This window comes from Trachemys scripta, chromosome 3 (genome assembly GCF_013100865.1).
Source record: "Trachemys scripta elegans isolate TJP31775 chromosome 3, CAS_Tse_1.0, whole genome shotgun sequence".
In the NCBI taxonomy this organism is placed as follows: domain Eukaryota; kingdom Metazoa; phylum Chordata; order Testudines; family Emydidae; genus Trachemys; species Trachemys scripta.
Genome location: NC_048300.1, coordinates 147,172,754 through 147,198,395, shown reverse-complemented (window position 1 = coordinate 147,198,395; position 25,642 = coordinate 147,172,754). Strand labels below are relative to the sequence as shown.

The window sequence follows — 25,642 nt, the reverse complement described above, 5'->3', positions numbered from 1 at the left end:
ATTACATGTTTTCCACTCAGCCGAGTTTCTTTCAAGCTTGAACTCGTCTTTAACAGAGGGTGGCTGGGGCTGCTTAGATAGGGAGCGTGGAGAAGTGGGGCACCCTGGTGGTGTTGTGACCCGCTGAGAATAGCGCACTTTGGCTGGCAGGCTTCAAACGCCGCCACCTCCCTTCCCCGCGCTCTGCAGCCGCCCCTGCTGTCAGGGAAGGGCCAGAGGCTGTGTCAGGGCGGGGCCGGGGGGGAGCAGGTCTGTCTATTTTGGAGCCCGAAGCCGCCGCAGCAGGGAGGAAGGTTGTGAAGAGCCCCGTGTAAAGCGAGAGGGCGGGGCGGAGCCGCAATAAGGAGCTTCTTTCACTCCCCGAGCGGGCATTCCCCTGCCTGCGGCCAGCTCCGGCGGGACGGGAGCCGCGAGCCGCTTTGCACACTCCCGGAGCAGGATGCTGTTCCCAGGCCGGGCTGCACCGAGCGGCTCCGCTCCGCTCTCCTTGGTTCATCTCGTCTCGTGTCTCCTGGCAGCGTCGGCTGCCGCTGCGGCCGGGTATGGACGAGGGCGAGCCGCGGGGGGCAGAGGGAAGCTGGCTGGAGGCAAGGCGCAGTGCGTGCTGTGCCCCACTCAGGCCTGAACGCGGTGCTGCAGCGGCCGGATCCTCCCGGATCGGGGCCTCAGTCCGCAGAAAGCGCTGGCCAGTCATTGGCCTCAGCTGGGGCCCGCGGAGACGTTTTCTGCCAGGATGATCATAGCACTGCAAATAAAGGGAGAAACTTTATAGCCAGCTGCATTTCACATGCACTGCGTGAAAAGTTAATGTTCCCCCCTTAGGCAGTGAGTCATGGGTAGGAGGAACCAGAGAAATCCCACTGCTTTTCTGTGCTAGTGCGCTGTATGTTCAATAACATCCCAGCTGGGGAATGTGTTTTTAGATCTCCTCTATGTTTTACCGTGATTTGCCCTCTCACATGCTAAATACGTTGTGACACAAAATTACCTTACCCTGCAGCATTGGGATGTGGCTTCCCCTGTTTTCTTTCTTGTTTTTTTTCTAGGAGTTTCACAGACTAACCACAGCTTTTAGGTACTCCTTTGGGATTTAAATTGCATTTATTTAGCTTGGGGCCTTAGCCTCCTCCCCCTGAAGTTGGTGGAGGAAGATGAGGCACACAGGCCCCAATCCTGGCTCAGGTTCCATTGACATTAATGGGTCTCTGCCCTGGCACTGAGGTTTGCCTGCATGGAGTAACTTGTATGTTACCAGAAATTAATTTCATAGAATATCAGGGTTGGAAGGGACCTCAGGAGGTCATCTAGTCCAACCCCCTGCTCAAAGCAGGACCAATTTCCAACTAAATCAGCCCAGCCAGGGCTTTGTCAAGCCTGATCTTAAAAACCTCTAAGGAAGGAGATTCCACCACCTCCCTAGGTAACCCATTCCAGTGCTTCACCACCCTCCTAGTGAAAAAGTTTTTCCTAATATCCAATCTAAACCTCCCCAACTGCAACTTGAGACGATTACTCCTTGTTCTGTCATCAGGTACCACTGAGAACAGTCTAGCTCCATCCTCTTTGGAACCCCCTTTCAGGTAGTTGAAAGCAGCTATCAAATCCCCCCTCATTCTTCTCTTCTGCAGACTAAACAATCCCAGTTCCCTCAGCCTCTCCTCATAAATCATGTGCTCCAGACTCCTAATCATTTTTGTTGCCCTCCGCTGGACTCTTTCCAATTTTTCCACATCCTTCTTGTAGTGTGGGGCCCAAAACTGGACACAGTACTCCAGATGAGGCTTCACCAATGTTGAATAGAGGGGAATGATCACATCCCTTGATGTGCTGGCAATGCCCCTACTTATACAGCCCAAAATACCGTTAGCCTTCTTGGCAACAAGGGCACACTGTTGACTCATATCCAGCTTCTCGTCCACTGTAACCCCTAGGTCCTTTTCTGCAGAACTTCTTCCTAGCCATTCGGTCCCTAGTCTGTAACAGTGCATGGGATTCTTCCGTCCTAAGTGCAGGACTCTGCACTTATCCTTGTTGAACCTCATCAAGTTTCTTTTGGCCCAATCCTCTAATTTGTTTAGGTCCCTCTGTATCCTATCCCTACCCTCCAGTGTATCTATCACTCCTCCCAGTTTAGTGTCATCTGCAAACTTGCTGAGCGTGCAGTCCACGCCATCCTCCAGATCATTAATGAAGATATTGAACAAAACCGGCCCCAGGACCGACCCCTGGGGCATTCCACTTGAAACGGGCTGCCAACTAGACATGGAGCTGTTGATCACTACCCGTTGAGCCCGACGATCTAGCCAGCTTTCTATCCACCTTATAGTCCATTCATCCAGCCCATACTTCTTTAACGTGCTGGCAAGAATACTGTGGGAGACTGTATCAAAAGCTTTGCTAAAGTCAAGGAATAACACATCCACTGCTTTCCCCTCATCCACAGAGTCAGTTATCGCCTCATAGAAGGCAATTAGGTTAGTCAGGCATGACTTGCCCTTGGTGAATCCATGCTGACTGTCCCTGATCACTTTCCTCTCCTCTAAGTACTTCAGAATTGATTCCTTAAGGACCTGCTCCATGATTTTTCCAGGGACTGAGGTGAGGCTGACTGGCCTGTAGTTCCCCGGATCCTCCTCCTTCCCTTGTTTAAAGATGGGCACTACATTAGCCTTTTTCCAGTCATCCGGGATCTCCCCCGATTGCCATAAGTTTTCAAAGATAATGGCCAATGGCTCTGCAATCACATCTGCCAACTCCTAAGTTTGCTTCCTGACTTGATTGCTATCTACCAAAATGGGAAAGAACGAATGAGTTAAACTGGACACTGGCACCAACACTACCTTATCAATAAAGTATCTTCAGTGTAGTTTCCCTCTATTAGAGGGAGGTGAAATGATTGGGCTTGTACAGTAATGCTGTTATGCTTATAAGAAGCACACGGAATCTTTTTAAAGGTGATAAGGCAATCCGCCGCATTTATTGAGAGCCTAATTTAAGCATTAAAATCAGCATATGCTTCCATTCGCTCACACACACATACACCCCAAAAGGTTCTGCAGCTGGATCTTATAGTTACCAGTCCTTAGTGTTGCGTGGTCAGTTCCAGTGGCCAGCTGAAACTGCACATGAGGGAGGGGAGCTAGGTCTCTGGTGAACACGTTCAAAGCTCCGATGTTGATGCAGAACAAACCCAAAGTCCCATGGCAATACACCCTTCTTTTATAGTAATAAGCTCCCATACAAACCTATGGACCTTGCTGTGGCACACCTGTCAATCACAAGGTATTCAAGGTTGTTCTTAATCATCATTATTTTGAGTTGTTACCAGGAGGATCTGCAGCTGTTTCTTATCTCGTCCCTCTGGCTCAACTCCTTATATCTTGTCCTTGGGGTGTATGCCTTTGCTTTAGGGTCGTCAATCTGCCATCCAGGTGATTCTGATAATAAAGTTGGTGCCTCTCGACTCCTCCCCTCCCCTCTTGATCATTTGGCCTAGCTGTCTTTTTTTCAGTTAATTAGTATACCATACTACATACATACATTCTTCACTCACACACCGACCAGTAAATAAGACAATAATTACAGCCATAAAACTTCTGTCTTTCTAAGAACAATCATTAACACAATCAGCAAAGAATAAACTCAGAACAATTTCTACTTACTAATTCAAGGCTAGAAAATGGAGTACAATTTACTCGAGACAATTTCTCCCCATTAGGGTTTTGCCTACATTGTTTGTATAAGCCTTTGCTCCAACATGCAGTAGGGTGAACATAAGAACAGCCATACTGGGTCAGACCAAAGGTCCATCTAGCCCAGTATTCTTCCAACAGTGGCCAATGCCAGGTGCCCCAGAGGGAATGAACAGAACAGGTAATCATCAAGTGATCCATCCCCGGCACCCATTCCCAGCTTCTGGCTAACAGAAGTTAGGGACACTATCCCTGCCCATCCTGGCTAATAGCCATTGATGGACCTATCTTCCATTAATTTATCTAGATCTTTTTTGAACCCTGTTATAGTCTTGGCCTTCACAACATCTTCTTGCAGGGAGTTCCACAGGTTGACTGTGCATTGTGTTAAAAAATACTTCCTTTTGTTTGTTTTAAAACTGCTGCCTATTAATTTCATTTGGTGACTCCTAGTTCATGTGTTATGAGCAGGGCCGGCTCTACTATTTTTGCCTCCCCAAGCAGTGTGCCGAATTGTTGCCGGGGATGGCGGGGGCAGTCCGTGTGCTGTTAGGGCAGCACGCACATTTCCGCGGTGGTGGCAATGAAGCTGCCGCCGAATTGCCGCAGCGGGCAGCTGAACATAGAAGCTGCCGCCGAATTGCCGCAGCCGCGGAAATGCACGTGCCGCCCTAGCGGCAAACGGACTGCCCCTGCTGTCCGCGGCGGCAATTTGGCTCACTGCTTGGGGCGGCAAAAACACACGCACTGCCACCCCTTGCAAATTGCCACCCTAAGCACCTGCTTGGAATGCTGGTACCTGGAGCCGGCCCTGGTTATGAGAAGGAGTAAATAACAGTTCCTTATTTACTTTCTCCACACCAGTCACGATTTTATAGACCTCTATCATATCCCCCCTTAGTTGTCTCTTTTCCAAGCTGAAAAGTTCCAGTTTTATTAATCTCTCCTCCTACGGAAGCCGTTCCATACCCCTAATCATTTTTGTTGCCCTTTTCTGAACCTTTTCCAATGCCAATATATCTTTTTTGAGATGGGATGACCACATCTGCATGCAGTATTCAAGATGTAGGCGTACCATGGATTTATATAGAGGCAATATGATATTTTCTGTCTTATTATCTATCCCTTTCTTAATGATTCCCAACTTTCTGTTTGCTGTTTTGACTGCTGCTGCACATTGAGTGGATGTTTTCAGAGAACTATCCACAATGACTCCAAGATCTCTTTCTTGAGTGGTAACAGTAATTTAGACCCCATCATTTTATATGTGTAGTTGGGATTATGTTTTCCAATGTGCATTACTTTGCATTTATCAACATTGAATTTCATCTGCCATTTTGTTGCTCAGTCACTCAGTTTTGAGAGATCCCTTTTGTAGCTCTTTGCAGTCTGCCTGGGACTTAATTATCTTGAGTAATTTTGTATCATCTGCAAATTTTGCCACCTCACTCTTTACCCCTTTTTTCCAGATCATGTATGAATATGTTAAATAGGACCCAGTACAGACCCCTGGGGACACCACTATTTACCTCTCTCCATTCTGAAAACTGACCATTTATTCCTACCCTTTGTTTCTTATCTTTTAACCAGTTACCAATCCATGAGAGAACCTTCCTTTTTATCTCATGATTGCTTACTTTGCTTAAGAGCCTTTGGTGAGGGATATTGTCAAAGGCTTTCTGAAAATCTAAGTACACTATATCCACTGGATCCCCCTTGTTCATGTGCTTGTTGACCCCCCCCCAAAGAATTCTAGTATATTGGTGAGGCATGATTTTCCTTTACAAAAAACATGTTGAATATTCCCCAACAAATTATGTTCATCTATGTGTCTGAAAATTTTGTTCTTTACTATAGATTCAACCAATTTGCCCGGTACTGAAATCAGGCTTACTGGCCTGTAATTGCCAGGGTCATCTTTGGAGCCCCGTGTAAAAATTGGCATCACATTAGCTATCCTCCAGTCATTTGGTACAGAAACTGATTTAAATGATAGGTTACAGATTACAGTTAGTAGTCCTGCAATTTCACATTTGAGTTCCTTCAGAACTCCTGTGTAAATACCATCTGCTCCCAGTGTCTTATTACTGTTTAGTTTATTAATTTGTTCCAAAACCTCCTCTAATGACACCTCAATCTGGGACAGTTCCTCAGATTTATCACCTAAAAAGAATGGCTCAGGTTTGGGAATCTTCCTCACATCCTCAACCGTGAAGACCGATGCAAAGAATTCATTTAGTTTCTCCACAATGGCCGTATCGTCCTTGAGTGCTCCATTAGCATCTCGATCGTTCAGTAGCCCCACTCGTTGTTTAGCAGGCTTCCTGCTTCTGATGTACTTAAAATTTTTTTCGCTATTACTTTTTGAGTCTTTGGCTAGCTGTTCTTCAAATTCTTTTTTGGTCTTCCTAATTATATTTTTACACTTCATTTGCCGGAGTTTATGCTCCTTTCTATTTTTCCCACTAGGAATTAACTTCCACTTTTTAAAGGATGCCTTTTAGCCTCTCACTGCTTCTTTTACTTTGCTGTTTAGGTATGGCGGCTCTTACAATGTTTTTCAATTTGTGGTATACATTTAAGTTGAGCGTCTATTAAATGTATTTAAATAAAATCTATTTAAAAAGTTTCCATGCAGCTTGCAGGGATTTTACTTTTGGAGCTGTACCTTTTAATTTCTGTTTAACAAACCTCCTCATTTTTGTGCAGTTCCCCTTTCTGAAATTAAATGCTACAGTGCTGGGCCACTGTGGTGTTTTCCCCACCACAGGGCTGTTAAATTTAATTATATTATGGTCACTATTACCAAGCGGTCCAGCTATATTCACCTCTTGGGTAGATCCTGTGCTCCACTTACGACTAAATCAAGAATTGCCTCTTCTCTTGTGGGTTCCAGGACTAGCTGCTTCAAGAAGCAGTCATTTAAGGTGTCAAGAAACTTTATCTCTGCATCCTGTCCTGAGGTGATATGTACCCAGTCAATATAGGGATAGTTGAAATCCCATTATTATTGAGTTTTTTATTTTAATAGCCTCTCTAATCTCCCTGAGCATTTCACAGTCACTGGTCAGGTGATTGGTAACACATCCCTACTGCTATATTCTTATTATTCAAGCATGGAATTACTATCCATAGAGATTCTATGGTACAGTTTGGTTCATTGAAGATTTTTAGTTCATTTGATTCTACGCTTTCTTTCACATATAGTACTTCTCCCTCACCAGCACGACCTGTTCTGTCCTTCCGATATATTTTGTACCTTGGAATTACTGTGTCCCATTGACTATCCTCATTCCACCAAGTTTCTGTGATGCCTGTTATATCTATATCCTCATTTAATATGAGGCACTCTAGTTCACCCATCTTATTACTGTATTTAGATTTCTAGCATTGGTACATAAGCACAGTAGGGTGTGTGGGTAACAGCAGAAATACAGAATTTGTCACCAACACATTACTGCCTTTTGTAAAATAAGATTATTAAATAGCAGACTATAATGAGTAGATTTGATTTACTCCTCTTCCCCTTTTATGTTTTCCAGACCCACATTTCTGGTGACAGGTCCCCGGAACATTAGGCCTGGTGCAAATGTGACAATTGGGGTAGCTCTGCTGACAGACAGTCCTCCGCAAGTCACAGTGAGAGGTGAAGTGCTCAGAGGGAATGATACCGTGCTACATGGGGAAGTTGTCTTTGAAAAAGGTGAGTTGGCAGGAACAGCCTAGATCAGTGGATCTCAACCTTTCCGGACGACTATACCCCTTTCAGGAAGCTGATTTTTCTTGCATACCCCAAGTTTCACCTCACTTAAAAAGTACTTGCTTACAAAATCAGACATAAAAATATAAGTGTATTACTGAATATTACTGAAAAATTGCTTACTTTCTCATTTTGTCTGTATGAAATTTTAGTTTGTACTGACTTTGCTAGTGCTTTTTATGTAGCCTGTTGTAAAACTAGGCAAACATCTAGATGAGTTGATGTATCCCCTGGAAGATCTCTGTGTAACTACAGGGATCCATATACCCCTGGTTGAGAATCACTGGCCTAGAGAGATTTAAATGAAGATTATCCTCCCCTCTCCTCCCCAAAATATCAGGGCTGTTAAAAATACATTAAAACATGAATTTTATTGGACTTGTTTTACCAAGTATGGTCAATCAAAGAAAAATCCTATTTCCATCTAAATATAGCTAAAGGTGGAACGGTTTGCTGAATAGTTAATGGTTTGTATGTGTGTGTGCCCAAACTCATTATAAGCACTTTGAAAATAATATGTGTAGTAGGGGAGTGTCATATGATATGGTACCTGCCTGGATCTTAAAAGGACTCTGGACACTGGGGCCACATGAGTCCAATATAGAAACCCAGGGCCATCCCTAGCTATTCTGGGGCCCTGTGCAGCCCCCCCACTGGGGTGTGTGTGTGGGGCTGCAGGCCTCGGCGGAGGTGGGGGGGCTGGTCCCAGGCCTCCATGGTGGGGGCTGGCTTGGGAGGCAGGAGGGAACCACCCCCAGCACTCACCGGCGACGCGGCTGGGGGCTGGGTCCCTGCACTTCCCTCCATGATGAGTGCAGGCCTGGCCCTGCTGCACTCCTCAGGGGAGGGAAGAGGTGGGGCTGGGGTGGAGCAGTGGCAGGAAGAGGCGGGGTGTGGATGGAGCAGGGCGGGGGCTTTGGGAAAGGGGTGGAGTGGGGGTGGAGGTGGGGCGGAGCAGGGGCAGGAAGAGGTGAGGCTGGGGCGGGGCAGGAGTGGGCAGCCTGGGGAAGAGGCGGGGCAGGGGCTGGAGCAGAAAGACAGGGGTAACATTCCTATGTTTACTGGGAGGATTCAGAGACCAGGCAGGAGCATGTGAAGTGTCAAAGCCACTCATAAAGCAACCAAGCCCCATTGCTTTATATATAATAGGCAAACTGAGAAAAAGTGTGGGGCCAGTGTGGGGAGGAGGCTGCCCTGATCACATAATGAGGTGGCTATCACTCAGAAGAGCAGAGTGAGAAGGTCTCTCTTTGTTTTGAGGCTATGGCCCAGAGTCTGAGCTGTACGGCTCAAGGGGTGAAGGCCACCTTTGTGACCCCTGAATTCTGGTGCTGGCTGATGACTGCTCCTGTTTATGTTGTAAGTTTAGAGTAGTCTGAGAGCTGCTGTCATATATGCTCAGGTGGCTATAGCTCATACTGGCAAGTCTGGCAGCTAGGAATAGCTGGAGCACTGAGGTGCTTCATACCTTGGATCTGCTCCAAAAGAGTGTTTATTATTGTTTCATTATAATTGTCCACTTTTGGGCCCAGATCCCAAAGTTAATTGAAGTCAGTGGAAAAGCTCCCATTTATTTCAGTGGGCTTTGGATCAGGACCTTGAAGATGTAGAGCAGGGCATATTCATTAGAAAATAGGCTGAACACCCCAAACTCATTCAGTGAGATGATGGATGAGAATAGCTGCCACAAACATGGAGGGGCCCATTCCACTATGAAGCCCCCAAATCATCCAATCCATTCCCCAAGATAATCGGGGCTACAAATTGTGAACTCAACTGTAACAAATACGTGTAAGTTAATAAGAGGTCACAATAGCCTATAACAGGGTTTGGCAACCTTCGGCACGCGGCCCATCAGGGGAATCCGCTGGCAGGCCACAAGTCATTTTCTTTATGTTGACAATCCTCAGGCATGGCCCCACGCTGCTCCCAGTGGCTGCGGTTCGCCATTCCCGCAGCTCCGATTGGCCGGGAACGGTGAACCGCGGCCACTGGGAGCTGTGTGGGGCCATGCCTGCAGAGGGTCAACATAAACAAAATGTCAAGCAGCCCTCCAGTGGATTACCCTGATAGGCCACATGCCGAAGGTTGCCGACCTCTGGCCTATAATAACGAATGTTGATGGGAGAAGGTCTGAAAGGGAGACAGACTGAATTAGTCCTAACAAAAAGGCCTACTCATATTCAAGGACCATATTAGGATCATGCTTGGCAAACAAGAAAATTGTGGAACCAGAAATCAGTGAACCAAAATTGGTGTGTCAGAAATGAGGCCTAACTGGTGGACAAAATAATGAGAGGATGGGCTATTCAACCCATCACTTCCTTTTGGGTCTGTGATGGGGTGGTCCACCCCACACAAGTTTTGAGCAGGTTAATATGGGCCAGAAGAGGCCAGTTAACTTTATATGCTGCACCTGGAGTAAAGCCAGGGCTTGATAAGCTTTAATGGCAGATGAAGCCCAGCTGGGGGAGAAGCTGAGAGAGGAGTATAAAGCCAGGAAATTAGAGCACAAGGAGATCTGCAGACACCCCCTACAGGAAAAAGGGATTGGCTAGAGTCAAGGAGGAAATGCAGGGGGAGAGTAAGCTATGGGTCCAGTCCTGGACCAGGGAATTTGACAAGAGGCCTAGGGATGAAGAAGCCACAGGGAGTGGAGGAAGTTCTGGTGGAAAATCCAGAGATAGGCAATGAGATAGAGAGATGGGGTAGGAAGGAGCCCAGAGAAAGAGCAATAGGGTCTGAGACTAAGGAGACCTATATTGATGGTCATAGTGTCCCTGGGTTGGATCCTGGAATAGTGGGTGGGCCTGGGTTCCTCTACCAGCCACTGGCAAAGTGGCACAGGACTTGGAGTTGGAATAGAAAGTTGTTTGAGATGGCATATGGACAGCTTGTCCCACGGGACTTTGTTACCCCAGAATGGGGGGGACTATATAGTGACCTGGCTGGAGGACTGAGTTACGAAGATCGAGCACCCTGAGTTATAGAGGGAGAGGGGCCACAGCATGAGTGATGGACAGAAGGTGGTGCCAGGTGGGGCAAAAGCTAATTCCCAGACCCAGCCAAAAGGAGGTGCACCTGCGGTGTGTGGAACCCCTTTATTGGGTCCTTAAAGAAAGAGACTTTGAGGGAAAAAATTGGCTACTGGAGTGAGCTTCCCCATTGTGCCTGCACCCTCACCATTTCATGGGACCCTGGGCTTTTGTCATTGTGACCCTAAGAGGTGTCCTGACCAGCTGAGCCAGAAAGAGGGACCTTGATGACATTTTCACCTCTGCTGAATCCAGCTGAATCCCAAACACTTCCTGGGGTGAAATGGGATCAGACTTTAGCAATAACAGCAGCTCCAGCCCACCTCAACTAACTTGTTCTCCTTTCTCCAAAAGGACAGTTATTACCATCTTTGATACCATCTACGTGGATTGTCAAACAAGGGGGTTTTTCTTCTAAAATCTCTTGCCAGGGAAAGGGAACCAGGGATATTGTTAAAATGAAAGCCTTACTTAATACTTTACATTTCAAATGTTTTAACTGTTTTTCCCTTCTTTGCTTTATCTTTAATAAAAGTTTTAAAAAAATTAATGGTGTGTTTGCCATGGTACTAAGCAGTCCAAGGCCACTGTATACCAAATTCTGGACCTTGTTTAACAATTTTTCGTGTTGGACAATGACTGGGTTATGCTAACACTTGGGCCCCTATATTCCATCTAAATTAAAACAACAGAGCCTGATTATGAAATTGACTTTAAGCTATAGTGAAAACCAATAGTCTGTTTTCATTATCTGAACAATACTGAATGATGTGAAAAAAGTCAATATATAGCATAAGTATGGAAAGAAAATTAAGTTTTAAAAATACTTTTACTTGTAATAACATGTGTTAGAATTTAAGGAAACTGGAAAAACATTTTGATTCATAAAATATGACTTAGGTTAAGCTTTATTTGTTTAAGCCAAAATGAAGTAGAGCTGCTTTATCGACCGAGGAGCATACAAAATACTGTGTGTGTGTGTGTGTGTGTGTGTGTGTGTGTCCTAAATTAGATGTTACTGCTCAAGAAAGAGTCATTGTGGATAGTTCTTTGAAAACATCTGCCCAATGTGCAGTGGCAGTCAAAAAGCTAACAATATTAGGAACCATTAGGAAAGGTATAGTTAATAAGACAGAAAATATCAAAATGCCACTGTATAAATCCATGGTATGTCCACACATTGACTACTACATGCACGTCTGGTTTCCCCATCTCAAAAAAGATATATTAGAATTGGAAAAAGTCCAGAGAAGGGCAACAAAAACGATTTGGGGGTATGGAACAGCTTCTCTATGGGGAGAGGTTAAAAAGACAGGGACTGTTCATCTTAGAAAAGTGCTGACTAATGGGGGATATGATAGAGGTTTATAAAATTATGATTTGTGGAGAAAGAAAATAGGTAAGTGTTATTTACTTCTTCGCATGACACAAGAACAAGGGGGTCACCAAATGAAATTAATAGGCAATAGGTTTAAAACAAACAAAAGGAAGTACTTCACACAACACACAGCCAACTTGTGGAACTTGTTGCCAAGGGATGTTGTGAAGGCCAAAAGTATAACTGGGTTCAAAAATGGATTAGATAAGTTCATGGAGGACAGGTCCATTGGATGACATTAGCCAAGATGGTCAGGGATGCAACCCCGTATTCTGGGTGTCCCTAAACCTCTGACTGCCAGAATCTGGGATACGGGATGATGATAAGGAATGGATGGATCACTGAATAAATTGACTTGTTCTGTTCATTCCCTCTGGAGCATCTGGCACCGGCCAACTGGTGGAAGACAGGACACAGGGCTAGATGGACCACTGGTCTGATCCAGTTTGGCCATTCTTATAATCTGCTTGAAAATAGCGTTCATCATTTATATGCGTTAACTGTAAATTTCTTGGAATAGTAAATTAATTTATATGCATTGATTGTACATCTCCTCTGTAGTGAAAGAAACTACTGTTAATAGAATTAACTTTGTACTGGAGAGCTATAAAAATTATCTTCCAAATGAATATTTGTTAAACATGACCGAGGCTGTGAGAATGACTAGCAAGCTCAGACAGGTACAGTGATCATCCATGTCAATACTGGAAAAATTGTTCTTGCCAGAAGTTGTTTTGCATACTTAATAATATGGCTCTGATGTGAAACCGTGGAAAACACTGATGAATGGTAAGCTGTAAAAGAACAATTTAGTAAGGATGAAAATACTAGATATGCTGAATCCCTTGCGTTAACATAAACATATCACACTGTTTCTTTTCAGTATAGCTAATAATCTTCAGCTGTGCCAAGTGACTCATTGATGGTTGCAGAGGATATACTTGAAAATCTGAAATGTGGTTGCTATGAAATTGTGAGGCAACGGCAGCTGGGTAGGGTGACGTGAGACTCATACATCCTCAGTTCTCTGAGTGCCTGTGGTTTAAAACAAAAATAGAAGCGGCAAGAAGTACTTCCAACTCTTTAAGAAAAAAAGTACTACGGGATTGTACAGTTGTTGAACACCCTAAAGCTAAATGATAATGAACCCTGATGATTTTTTTTGCAGAAAGACAGGGGTAACATTCCTGTGCAGTACTCCAACTGTGCAGTGCAATTAGAATAACTTCTACAATGCAGTCATGAACAAAAGGCAGGTAGCTTAGAATCATAGAAAAGCAGGGTAGGAAGGGACCTCGAGAGATAATCTAGTCCAGTCCCTGGTGCTGAGGCAGGACCAAGTACACCTAGACCATCCCTGACAGGTGTTTAACCTCTAACCTATTATTAAAACTTGCAGTGATGGGGATTCCACAACCTCCGTTGATAACCTATTCCAGAGCTTAACTACTCTTTGAGTTAGAATTTTTTTTCTTAATATCTCACCTAAATCTCTCTTGCTACAGCCCATTAGTTATTATCCTGCCTTCTGTGGGCATGGAGAACAATTGATCATTGTCCTCTTTTAACAGCCTTTAACATCTTTGAAACCTGTTATTAGGTCTCCTTCTCAGTCTTCTTTTCTCAAGACTAAACATAACCAGGTTTTTTAATTTTCCCTTAGTCAGTGCAGACTGAGGGACCCCAGTGAGAGACACTATCAGAGTCTAGCCTGGAAACCTGCAAGCGCCTGTTTGAACAGAGACTAGATTGGAGAGTATCAGAGGGGTAGCCATGTTAGTCTGAATCTGTAAAAAGCAACAGAGGGTCCTGTGGCACTTTTAAGACTAACAGAAGTATTGGGAGCATAAGCTTTCGTGGGTAAGAACCTCACTTCTTGCATCTGAAGAAGTGAGGTTCTTACCCATGAAAGCTTATGCTCCCAATACTTCTGTTAGTCTTAAAGGTGCCACAGGACCCTCTGTTGCTTTTTATAGATTGGAGAGGGCACACCAGGCCTGAAGAGACTTAACCCTCGACTGGAATGACCCAGGGGCTCAAACAAGAACCACTATTGCTCACTTTGAACTAAAACTGTTTAAACCTCTGTATCTAGGGTATTTGCAACATTTCTTGCCAGCCCTGGTAAAATAACCCTAGCCATAAGTCTGAGTGGTTATTGGTACCCACCAGGGCTAGCTGCCTACAAGGCCTAGCTGCTGAAGCACCTACAATGCTTGCCTCCAAGTCATGGTACGCCTGGCATGCTACTGGCACCGAAGGGGATGGTGTACTCCAGCACTGGAGGTTCTTACCCACTGAGCAGCTGCAATAATTACACAGTTAATGCACTCCCAAGGTGCTGCACCACTGCTTCCTGCCAGACCACTTCTCTCCAAGGAGAAAGGGTGAACATTAAACAAAATAAATCCAAGGTAAATCTCACATTTTCTGATTGTCCAGAGGTCTTGTGTCCTCAGCAAGTCTAGTAGAGTCCTAATAGAAGTCCCAGACAACTGAACCTCCCACAGTTTTCCCTTCAAGGAGGTAAGAGTGTAGGTCTGTTCACTTCCATTGTCTGCCAACAGCTGTATATTCTTAAGAAGGTGATGTTTGGGGCTTCAAGTGGAAGAGACCTGTATATGACTGAGAAGTATCCAATCACACATGACTCTGTCCAGGCTGGCAACCTATCCTCACTCCCTGGCCTAACATACACACTTGGTAATAGCTATATAGTCCTACAAGTGTTACTAGGACGTTGTCTGAGACTATTGGAGAAGGAACTAAATAGCTATAGAGGAATTCAGCTATGGCAGAAGGGGTGACGATGTGGCACAACCACTAGCATGGTAATGGGTGTTATACAGCACTTATTTATAGGGCTTTCCTGTAGCTCTGCGACCAGCATCACCACCTCCACACCCACTCTTGGTGAACACACAGTACTCACTGGAATGACTACACTTCTCACACTGGGTTGACATCAGCCACAGTGTATATTTCAGGCCCAGTGTGTTCACAGCCTTGGGCATTTTGACTCAGCTGCTGCAGTTGAGCTGTTTGATTCTAGTAAACTGGCCATTGGCTTATGCAGATGAGGTGAGAATGGATCCCATCACTGTCCTGTGTGGCTCTGTTGAATGAGAGAGAAAATAGCAGAATTCTGAAGTCTACTCTGTTTCTAACCTGTTGTTCACACTCCGAGTCTGGAGTAGTTACTGCTAATCCCTGCTACTTCTGCTACACCCTCATTTGTTCTGGTTGTGAATGTGGAACCGCAACTCCTTTTCTGCCTAACCCCCCTCCCTTTTTATCTGACTCATGAAGATATCCCCTAGGCAGCACACACAGGCTGTGCAGCTGGTTCTGCAACCATGTGCTGAATGTAGAGTTGCTTTTACTGTCTATTGAGAAACACACTGCTTGGAAGCAGAGTGCATTTGCACTGCCTCAGGAGATGCATAGGGATTTTGCCAGCACGTCTCAATATTGCAATGGAAAAATCTGTGGCTTCTTGAGATTAATTGCACCGTGTATTTCCCCTGGAGGTACAGGATTAGTGGTTGGGCAAAACAGGCAGGAGACACATCCCTCCACTTATATCCTGAAGTGTTAGGCACTATAGAAATACCAGGGAACTCCAAACAAACATGGGTGTCCTTGCTGCCTTTGTGAGACTCCTAGAACCACATCCACCATTTGGCAGCATAGCTGACTTCCATGCCCTACTGCCATTCGCTCCTTACTTGTGGAGACATCCATGTGACCTATTCAGTTAGGGTTAAAGTGGGCATATCAGGAGATGGTGCTGATTCAGCCATGATGCATTCCAGCGTAGATTAAGCATTTGGATGGGGAAATTTGGTATATGATGGCTATCCCTAACTGCTTCCCCCCATTTCCCATTTGGTACAGATATGCTGTGAATATGTCATGCTGTTGTGTGACAGGTGCTTATTTCCTGTGGGCAGGAAATTGCTTAGTCTTTGTTGACCTGTATAGGAGATTCCCAGTAATTTTTGAAACCATCTCTAGATTATTATATGGCATCACCCCTGTAGTGTCTGAGTGCCTCCCAAATAATTAAACAAGACCGATACAAAAGAAAACACTCTTGTTTCACCACCTTTAAGAGGAACTAGACTAAATAATTGGATGCTTTGTTTTTTTAAGTGAGTGAGTTTAAGGAGTGAGTTGACTTGTCTATACTGGAAATGTACCCATTACAGCCATCACCTGCGTAGCTGCACCAGAGCAAATCATGGACAGGCTAAGCTGCAATTTATACTAGTGCATTTCAAGCAGGGGTAACTGCATTAGTAAAAAGAACAGCAAATAGCTTTCCCTCTCTATGCTAGGGGTTCACACTAGTGTAGCTAAACTGATGGCTGGTCACCAGTGTCTGAAATCTTTGGAGATAAGGCCTGAGTGCAAGACAGACTCGTGTTTGTCTAGTCATTGAGGGACAAGTGAGTCAAGGAAGTGAGTTTTGCACCCAGGTTTGAAAGTGATGAGAGCTGTGGTGATTCCTATCTCTTGCAGGAGTGAGTTCCATAGACTACGTCTGGTGTCAAGAAACTACTGTTTCCAGTGCTTGTAGGCCATTCTCTGTAAATTGACAGTTTCGTTATTTCAGTGAGACATGGATATAGAGGAAAGTAATGCACAGGGAGGGCCAAATCCTTCAGCAACCTGCATGTAACGTGGAGGGAGGAGCACAGGTGGCAGGAGGGAAGAGTTTGAAGGAAGAGGCACTAGGCAGCCAGGGAAAGAATTCTCTGTAGTAATTCAGCTCCCTCTCCATCTAGTGCCCCATCCGTGGCCACTGAGCAGTCACAGATTGGTCATGTGCCATTGTAGGCATCTCATCATGCCATCCCCTCCATAAACTTATCAAGCTCAGACTTGAAACCAGTTAGGATTTTTTGCCCACACTGCTACCCTTGGAAAGCTGTTCCAGAACTTCACTCCTCTGATGGTCAGAAACCTTTGTCTACTTTCAAGCCTAAACTTGTTGATGGCTTTATATCCATTTGTTCTTGTGTCCACATTGGTGTTTAAATTAAATAAATGTTCTCCCGCCCTGGTATTTATCCCTCTGATGTATTTATAGAGAGCAATCATATCTCCCCTCAGCCTTCTTTTGGTTAGGCTTAACAAGCAAAGATCTTTGAGATTTTCCATTTCCCTGATCATCCTTGTAGTCCTTCTCTGTACTTGTTCCAGTTTGAATTAATCTTTCTTAAACATGGAAGGCCAGAACTGCACACAGTATTCCAGATGAGGTCTCACCAGTGCCTTGTATAATGTTACTAATACTTCCCTGTCCCTACTAGAAATATTTTGCCTCATGCATCCTAGGACTGGCATTAGCCATTTTTCATGGCTGCATCACATTAGCAGCTCATAGTCATCCTGTGATCAACCAATACATCCAGGTCTTTCTCCTCCTCTGTCATTTCCAACTGATAAGTTCCCATCTTTTAGCAAAAATTCTTCTTGTCAGTCCCTAAGTGCATGACCTTGCACTTCGCACTGTTAAATTTCATCCAATGTCTATTACTCCAGTTTTCAAGGTCATCCAGATCTTCTTGTATGATATTTCAGTCCTCCTCTGTATTGGCAATACCTCCCAACTTTGTGTCATTCACAAATTTTATTAACACACTTTTGTGCCAAAGTCATGAATGAAAATGTTAAATAAGATTGGTCTGAAGACCGATTCCTGAGGAACTCGACTCGTAACCTCCCTCCAGCCCAATAGTTTACCTTTCAATGTGATCTACTGCAGTATCCCCCTTAACCAGTTCCTTATCCACCTTTCAATTCTCAGATTATTCCCCAGCTTCTCATTTTAACTAATAATTTCCCATGTGGATCTGTATTGAACGCCTTCCTGAAATGTAGGTAGATTAGATCTACTGCATTTCCTTTGTCTAAAAAAATCAATTATCTTCTCACAGAAAGAGATTAGGTTGGTCTGGCACGATCTAACTTTTGTAAAACCATGTTGTATTTTATCCCAGTTATTGTTTACCTCTAAATCCTTAACTACTTTCTCTTTCAAAATTTTGTTCCAATACCTTGTATACAATTGAGGTCAAACTAACAGGCCTGTAGTTTCCAAGATCAGTTCTTTCCCCTTTCTTAAAAAATAGGTACTATATTAGCAATTCTCAAGTCATAGGGTACGACCCCTGAGTTTATGGATTCCTTAAAAATCCTTGGTATTGGGCTTGCAATTTCATGTGCCAGTTCCTTTAATATTCTTGGATGGAGATTATCTGCCTCTCCCCTCCCCTCCCCCAGTTTCGTCCCATTAAGCTATTTGAGTTTGACTTCCATTTCGGATGTGGTAATTTCTACTTCAATATCCTTATTTCCATTAGCCACTCTGCTTGTACCCCCAAGCTCCTCATTACACTTATTAAAAACTGAGGCAAAGTATTCATGTAGGTGTTGGGCCATTCCCTGATGATCTTTAATCTCAACCCCATCCTCAGTGCCTAGCGGTCCCACTACTTTCCTTGTTTTCTTTTTATTTATATGGCTATCAAACCTTTTACTATTGGTTTTAATTTCTTTTGCAAGGTCCAACTTTGGTTGACTTTTGGAAATTCTTACCTTTTCCCTACACTTTCTGACTTCCAGGAGGCAGCTTTCCTTTGCTGATCCTTCCTATCTTCCATTCCTTGTAGGCTTTCTGCTTTCTCTTAATAACCTGTTGGAGAGGCTTACTCATCCAGTTTGTTCTGCAACTCTTTTTCCCCCCTCTTGTTTGAGATGCAGGCTTCAGATAGCTTCTGCAACTTCGACTTAAAGTAATTCCCAGCCTCCTTCGCATTCAGATCCTTGAGTTCTTCAGTCCACTCCACTTCCCTGACTAAGCCCCTTAATTTTTTAAAGTTTGCTCTTTTGAAATCAAGGATCCTAGTTGCGGACCTTTGTTTCTTTATCCTTCCATTTAGTTTAAATGAATTAGCTCATGATTACTCGAACCAAGGCTCTTCAACCTTGTTCTTCTATGAGGTCCTCGCTACTTACCAATACTAAATCTAAAATAACATCACCTCTTGTTGGTTGGTGACTACTGTATTTGGTGAAGAAATCTGTCAGCTATCACATCCAGGAATATCTGGGCCCTGCCATTATTAGTAGCACCTGTCCTCCAATCTGTACCTGGGAAATTAAAGTCTCCCATAATCACACAATTCCTAGTAGAATTTATTTAATTAAAAATATTAAAGATATGGTCTCCATATTAAAAGTCTTTATCCATATCCATATCCTTGCAGAGCCTCTGGGGCTTGGGTCCACGGTGTTAATTCTTCCATGACTTAACCCCTGTGGCAGAAAACACAATCTATAGTTATGTTGTATAAGCCCAGTACAATTTCACTTACTATATAGGATAAGAATTTTAGCATACTTTAAATAAAACTAAAAAATCAACATATCAAAAATAATTTTCTAGGTTTTCTTTCACAATGGAAAATTAATTTCCTTTTTGTGAATATTTTAGCCCCTGCTCTTTGTTTATGCTGTGGAATGTTTAGAGGGGATGTGCTTATCTGTGTCATAGCAACTGATGAGGAATCTTTCAATGAGGTAACGATAACAGTAATATAGGTTTTGTGGAAATACAAAAACCAGGAGAACTTTGCAGAACAAATTTTCTTGGTTTCTTTGGTATTAAGCTGCTTTGAAACACACTGTTCAGGAAAAAGGGTTTTCATCTATTACTCTGAAGAAAAAACTTGTAAATATGTCCTGAACAAGAATATGTAAACACAGCTGCCAAAAGAAAGAAATGAAGTCATTTCAATCATTTCAAGCTGCGGGCATCCTATGTTTTCCTTTCCCTAACAGGATAAAGAACAGATGGGGACAGCTATTAGGGAAAGTTAAGGGGAGAGACTATTTTTAGCAACACCTGACAAATTAACATGAATATAAGGCCAACTTTTTGCTGGTATATAGATTAGCTATTCACTTCAGTGGTGGTACACTGATTCATACTAGCTGAAGTTCTGTTCCATTGGGCCAAATCATGAAGTCTTTAATGAGGGTGCCGTGCCCCCCTTTAGGTGAGACAAAATAGTTACATGAGAGTTCTATATCTGTATATATGTAAATAGGTAACTAATAAGGCAGAGGCAACATGTTGGGGGGGCATGTGAGGTCACCAATTTCTGCAGACTCTGCCCCATAGGGCAGTGGGGGTGGGCAAGTACTTGGGTACTTGGGTGCAGGGAGGGAAAAAGCAGCAGGATGTCTGGCTGTGGGCAGAGTCCCCCCCCCAGCTACATGGGGCTGCTTCTCCTTCCCTGCTGCTGGAGTGCCAGCACTTCCTGCAGCCTACTTTACAGACTGCCCTGGGCTGAATGCCCTGTGCCTTTTCCCAAGGCAGAGGCCACTCTCCCACTCCTACAGCAGGGGCTCTGCTCAGGGCCTCGCACTGCATCAGGCTTGCCCTGCCTTCCATTTAGCAACAGCTTCTAAGGTGAGTTGGGATGGAAGTGGTGCTCTCTCCCGGAGCCCCACTGCATAGGGCTCGTCCAAGCCGTTTGGTGTCACCTGCCCCAGCTTCCTGGTGTTGCTCGCGCCCCTGAAGACTCCTCCTGGGGCGGGGGCATGCCCGACAGTTGGAAAACCTCTGCTCTAGATCCAGAGGCAACACGTAGGACAGTCACATGCCCCCCCCCATCAGGAGTTATGCTTTGCCTCTGTATAAGGTGCCAGTTAGAGGTGAGCAAAAATGGGAATTTCCATCTCATGGGAAATGTTGATATTTCAACATTTGTGTTCATCACAAATTGGGACGAAAAGTTAAAATATTAAAATTTTTCATGGAACAAAAAATTTAAATAAAAATTGCATTCAGAAATGATGAAATATTTTCTTTCAACATTTTCAGTCAAAACAAAATAGTTTGATTTTCCCAAATAAAAATGTTTTGCTTCCGTTTGTTAACTGACCTAAAATGCTTTGTTTCAAGTCAGTTCAACACTAAACTGTAGTGCCCTATTGTGGTGCATTGCCTCATGAGAGCTATAGTTTGGGTTGCCTGATGCCCCTATTTTCCCTATTGACCAGGCACCCATGATGCACCCACCAGGCCATGCAGCACACCACTCAGTCTGAGGAAAGACTGATGTGTCCTGGGAGCGGTAGTCTGGCCAGAGAGCCAGGTACATAAAAGATAATGGAGTCCTGAACTACAACTCCCATGAAGCAATGTGACACCAGAGGGAAATGGAGTTTAATGCTGACCTGAGCTGAAATGAAACATGGAAAATTTTGATTTAGCAGAAACTGCATTTTCTATTAGAAAATCATTCTGACAGAAAATTCCCAACCAGCTGTAGTGCCAGTAGTTGGGGCTCAAGAATAGGTAACATAGGCTCTTGGGGGTTCTGTAGGACCATGTAACAGGTTGCACCTCCGCTCCTGTCTTCTTGCCCCATGGAAACTGCAGATTCCCTTAGTTGTATGTTCACAATACCATTTATTTAGCCTTCCATCAGGACCTGAGGGGAACAGAAGTCTTCCTTCCGTGAGGCCTTTGTGTGACTGAGCTCAGCTAGCCCTGTTCCCCCCGCTCGTCTTCTGGGCACTTCTTGTGCCTCTTTGTCAGTTTTGGGCTGATGGGCTAATTTGCTCATTATCCTACCCAGCCCACCAGCCTGATTATGTAATTACTTCTATCATCTTTCTCTGGGGAATTAGTTGGCATCTAAGTAATCAGAGTGCAGAGCTCACCTGTTCACTCTCTGCATTTGTCACAGACCAATAAAAAATTGTTGAAGTGGGGGAGGGATAGATCAGTGGTTTGAGCATTGGCCTGCTAAACCCAAGGTTGTGAGTTCAGTCTTTGAGGGGGCCACTTTGGGATCTAGGGCAAAATCAGTACTTGGTCCTGCTAGTGAAGGCAGGGGGCTGGACTCGATGACCTTTCGGGGTCCCTTCCAGCTCTATGAGATAGGTATATCTCCATATATTTAAGTCTACTAAAAATGACTTTCCATCAGCTCTAACAGAAACTCCATGAGGTTCTTCCTAAGAACAAGAAGGTTGCCCACCCCATTCTGCCCTACAGACATGGCAGGGTGTTAAAAGCTGCCAGCAGTAAAGGACAGCTGCATGGAGACCCCTTTGTTCCATATTGCCACCCCTCCACCTTGCCCCCAATCCCCCTGCCATCTTGTATCAGCTGGTGTGGGAACATGCTGCCAGGGGCTCTCCTGAATGCTGATGCCTCAGACCTCATGGAAGAGAGGGGGATTTTGTACTGCTTACTGAAGACAATGGGCCTGATTTTTCACAGCCTCATTTGTATGTTGTGCATCTCAGCATGGTAGCATTTTATATAACTTTGGTTAGGGTTACTGTACGTCTGGATTTTCCCGGACATGTCTGGCTTTTTGGTCCTCAAATCCCTGTCCGGGAGAAATTTCCAAAAAGTCAAACATGTCCGGGAAAATAGGGAGGCATGGTAAGGGGATCCCGAGTGCGAGTGGCTGCAGCAAAACTTACAACTCCCGCAATCTGCCGACCTGCCGGGGCACAGAGGCAGCGGGCGGCATCCAAGCACACAGCTGCCTCCTCCCCAGGCTCCAACTTTCCCGGCTCCCGCCGCTCTCCACCACACACCAGGGCCGAAGCAACTTCCCCAGCGCAGCAGCAGCTGGAGCCCGCCGCCTCTGTGCCCCTGCAGATCAGGGGAGTTGTTAGTTTTGCTGCAGCCACTCTCACGCGGGGTCCCCTGAATGTCTTTTGCCTGAGCGCTACCGGCTTCACGGTTTGCCGCGTGGGGAAGGGGCGGAGTTGGGGTGGGGCCGGGGCCCCCATGTAGTGTCCTCTTTTTTCAGTGTTGAAATATGGTAACCCTAACTTTTGTACAGGTGTAAGTGACTGCACAAAGGTGCAAGGCACTGGAGAATCAGGCCCACTACCTATGGTAATGTGCACTGTTTTGCCTTAGAGGTTTTGGTGTCTTTGAGTTTTGGTTCCACCCTGTTTACAGCACGAGGTCCTCAGTTTTTAGCCATTATTACTTTTACAGAACTTTCCTTGATTTCAATATGAGATTTGATTAAGAGATTTAAGATTTGACCACTGAAAATGCTGATATCTCTAGTCATACTCCATAGTTGCATAAAGGGCCAGGTCTTCAACTGGTATAAACTGGCATAGCTCTATTGGAAATATGCTGATTTACACCTGGTGAGAATCTGGCCCCAAATGTTCCATCCCTTGAAGGAATCACACTAATCTTTTAAAGCCAGAAATAAAGCCATCATATGTGTCTGCAGCAAAATTCTATTGCAGTTTCATACCAGAGCAGTGGCTGCGGGATTGTTGTTAACTCCGTCTGCAGAATGTTGTTAATTAATTAAATAAAAATTTGTCCACAAGCAAAGCTTTGAAAAAAATGTGTAATACATGTTTTAGCAACATACTAGCATAAAGAAGAACTTTTGAATCATCATCTCAATTGAGAAAGTCGTTAGCTCATTCTCGATTAAATTTGGCTGGAGTTTGAAGGGATTACTATTAGAGCAGTGAGAATGTGGGAAAACCTTCCTGGCAAGGCAGCTCACATTAACACATAAAAGTAAAGTCTCAAACTTGGCTGTGTATAAGTTCCTAACAAGATCATTATGCAGTGATCAGAATCTAAATGTGACCTAATGCCACAGATGGTTTATTTATGGTTTCAACTTGGAAAAATTTGAAGTTAACATTTTCAGTTTTATTCCTTATGGTAGGAGGGAACATTGGATAGTGGATAGTAGGGTAATGGTCCTGGTAGTAAGAACTCCTAAGCAATGGGTACATTAGAGAACTTTTACAAAAATTATTCACACTGTTGCTAACACCAGTTCAGCTGCAACATTGTTAGCAATGCTTCTGATCATTGTGTGGATGGATTGCCAGGGTCAATCAGTTAAACCTGCTTAAAGAGCCTAATCAACATAGTGCTGAAAATAGGTGCTGGAGCCAGGGAGCCATCTCAAACTGCCAACACCAATGCAGATGAAATGGTGTTAGTAACGGTAAGGACTTGTTTGTTTAAATTCCTTAGTGTGGACAAGGGTCCACTGTAGTTTCTGCTCCTGACTTGATGTGACCCTCAGTGAATCACTTACCACCTTGTATTTCAGGTAAAACATATGTAAAATAGGTGTATAATGTGTCTTAATTAATTAATGTGTATAAAGCTCTTTGAAATTCTTGTAAAAGTATCTCATACATAGCAGTTATTATCATAATGGATGTATTTGGGCATGTGACGGAGAAGCACTGTCCTTGCCGACTCCGGGCAGTGCTATGCTACCTGTCAACATACAAGGAGTCACTCGCATACAGAGACAGGAATGAGTTGCAAGGATGGAGACAGAAGACACAGCTAGGCTACATTACAGCTGTTTACTTTATAAGTTATTTCTTGGTGTTAGTTAAATACATATATTATTCTAAAACCTGCCTCAGTCATCACTCAAACCAGGTTTCCTGTAGATAAGCATATACTGCTCTTAATAGAGTTCCATGGCTAATGTCAGGAATAGATAAACAGAAAGGCAAAGTGGGTGAGGTAATATCTTTTACTGGACCAACTCCTGTTGGTGAGAGAGAGAGAGAGAGAGGAATATATTAGTGAATCAGAAGAGAGGCTGCCCACTCACATGTCAAGTACTTTGAAGGACTCCCTGAAGTTCCTCCCATATATGGCAACCAAGGAGAATGGCAGGCTTCCAGCAATAGTGAGGTGGGCCAGAATGCTAAAACGCTTTGCTTGGCAGTTGCCAAAGAGAAGAAAAATATTTATTTGCTTATTGCCTGGAACTCCTGAAGCTTCTGTGTGAAAACTAAGAGGCCTGGGGAGTGTCTATGTGTCAACGACTGTATAAACTACTTTTCAGCTGATGAGAACTCTAGAGACATTAAGAAAAAAAGGTTGTCACTCTAAAGGTAGAACAAACACAACACTGAGAGAACTTCTAAGTTGCTTGAGGCCAAATTCTACCCACAGACGTATATAAGCAGCTGCCATTAAAACCTGGGTGCTTTTGAAGACGTGGATTTTGGAATGTGTTTCTCTGCAAGAAGGCCTGTGGTTATGAGTCATATGGCTGAACCCATGTTTAAATTCTAATGGGTGGCATATATTAGGTGGGGTTTTTCCTTTGCCCATCCCAGATCAGCTGAGTTATTCTGGTTTTACCTCATGAAGACATCTTTTCATTAAAAAAAAAAAAAAAAAAAAAAGAATCAGGAGAATTCACGCTGTATCTTTTAAAAAAATCTATATATTTATTGGACTTGGGTGAATGTTTGATTGTTTTTTTCATTTTGTCCAGGAGCTCAGTAAGGAGAAAATTTAATTTTTGAAATATAAGGAAGCACAATACTTAAGTACTTACTTCTGGCAAAACTCCCATTGACATCAGAATCCGATTTGCCTGAGTAAAGACTTCAGGACCTGAATTTATGTTTCAGAAAGGAGAAGAAACAAGTACAATTCAGAGTCAAATTAAGTTTTTTTCCTTCTCATGGTCACCACTGGTAATAAAGGTTCTTCAGGCCAAATTAAGCCATTAGCTAGGTCCATGCAACAATGTTGTTCTAAAATTATGTCTTTGCAACACTGCTTCAAACTCATTGTCTTTAATAAGTTTACACAGGTGTAAATGTATAGAATTTAGTGAACAATTTTGTTGATGATGTACATGAAAATGTTATCCATTTCTCTCTCTCTCTCTAATTGATATAAATTAATAGGAAAAAATAC

General features: G+C 43.9%; 1 protein-coding gene across 1 annotated transcript in view; it reads left to right on the top strand.

Moving 5' to 3' along the window:
- Positions 1 to 263: 263 nt before the first annotated feature.
- CD109 (CD109 molecule) overlaps positions 264 to 25,642 on the top strand; it is a 119,859-nt gene continuing 94,480 nt past the window's right edge. Inside the window, exons 1-2 of the mRNA XM_034766199.1 lie at positions 264 to 540; positions 7,235 to 7,395. Coding sequence (XP_034622090.1) covers positions 440 to 540; positions 7,235 to 7,395 — 262 coding nt within the window. The 5' untranslated portion in view covers positions 264 to 439. The remainder of the gene's footprint in view (positions 541 to 7,234; positions 7,396 to 25,642) is intronic.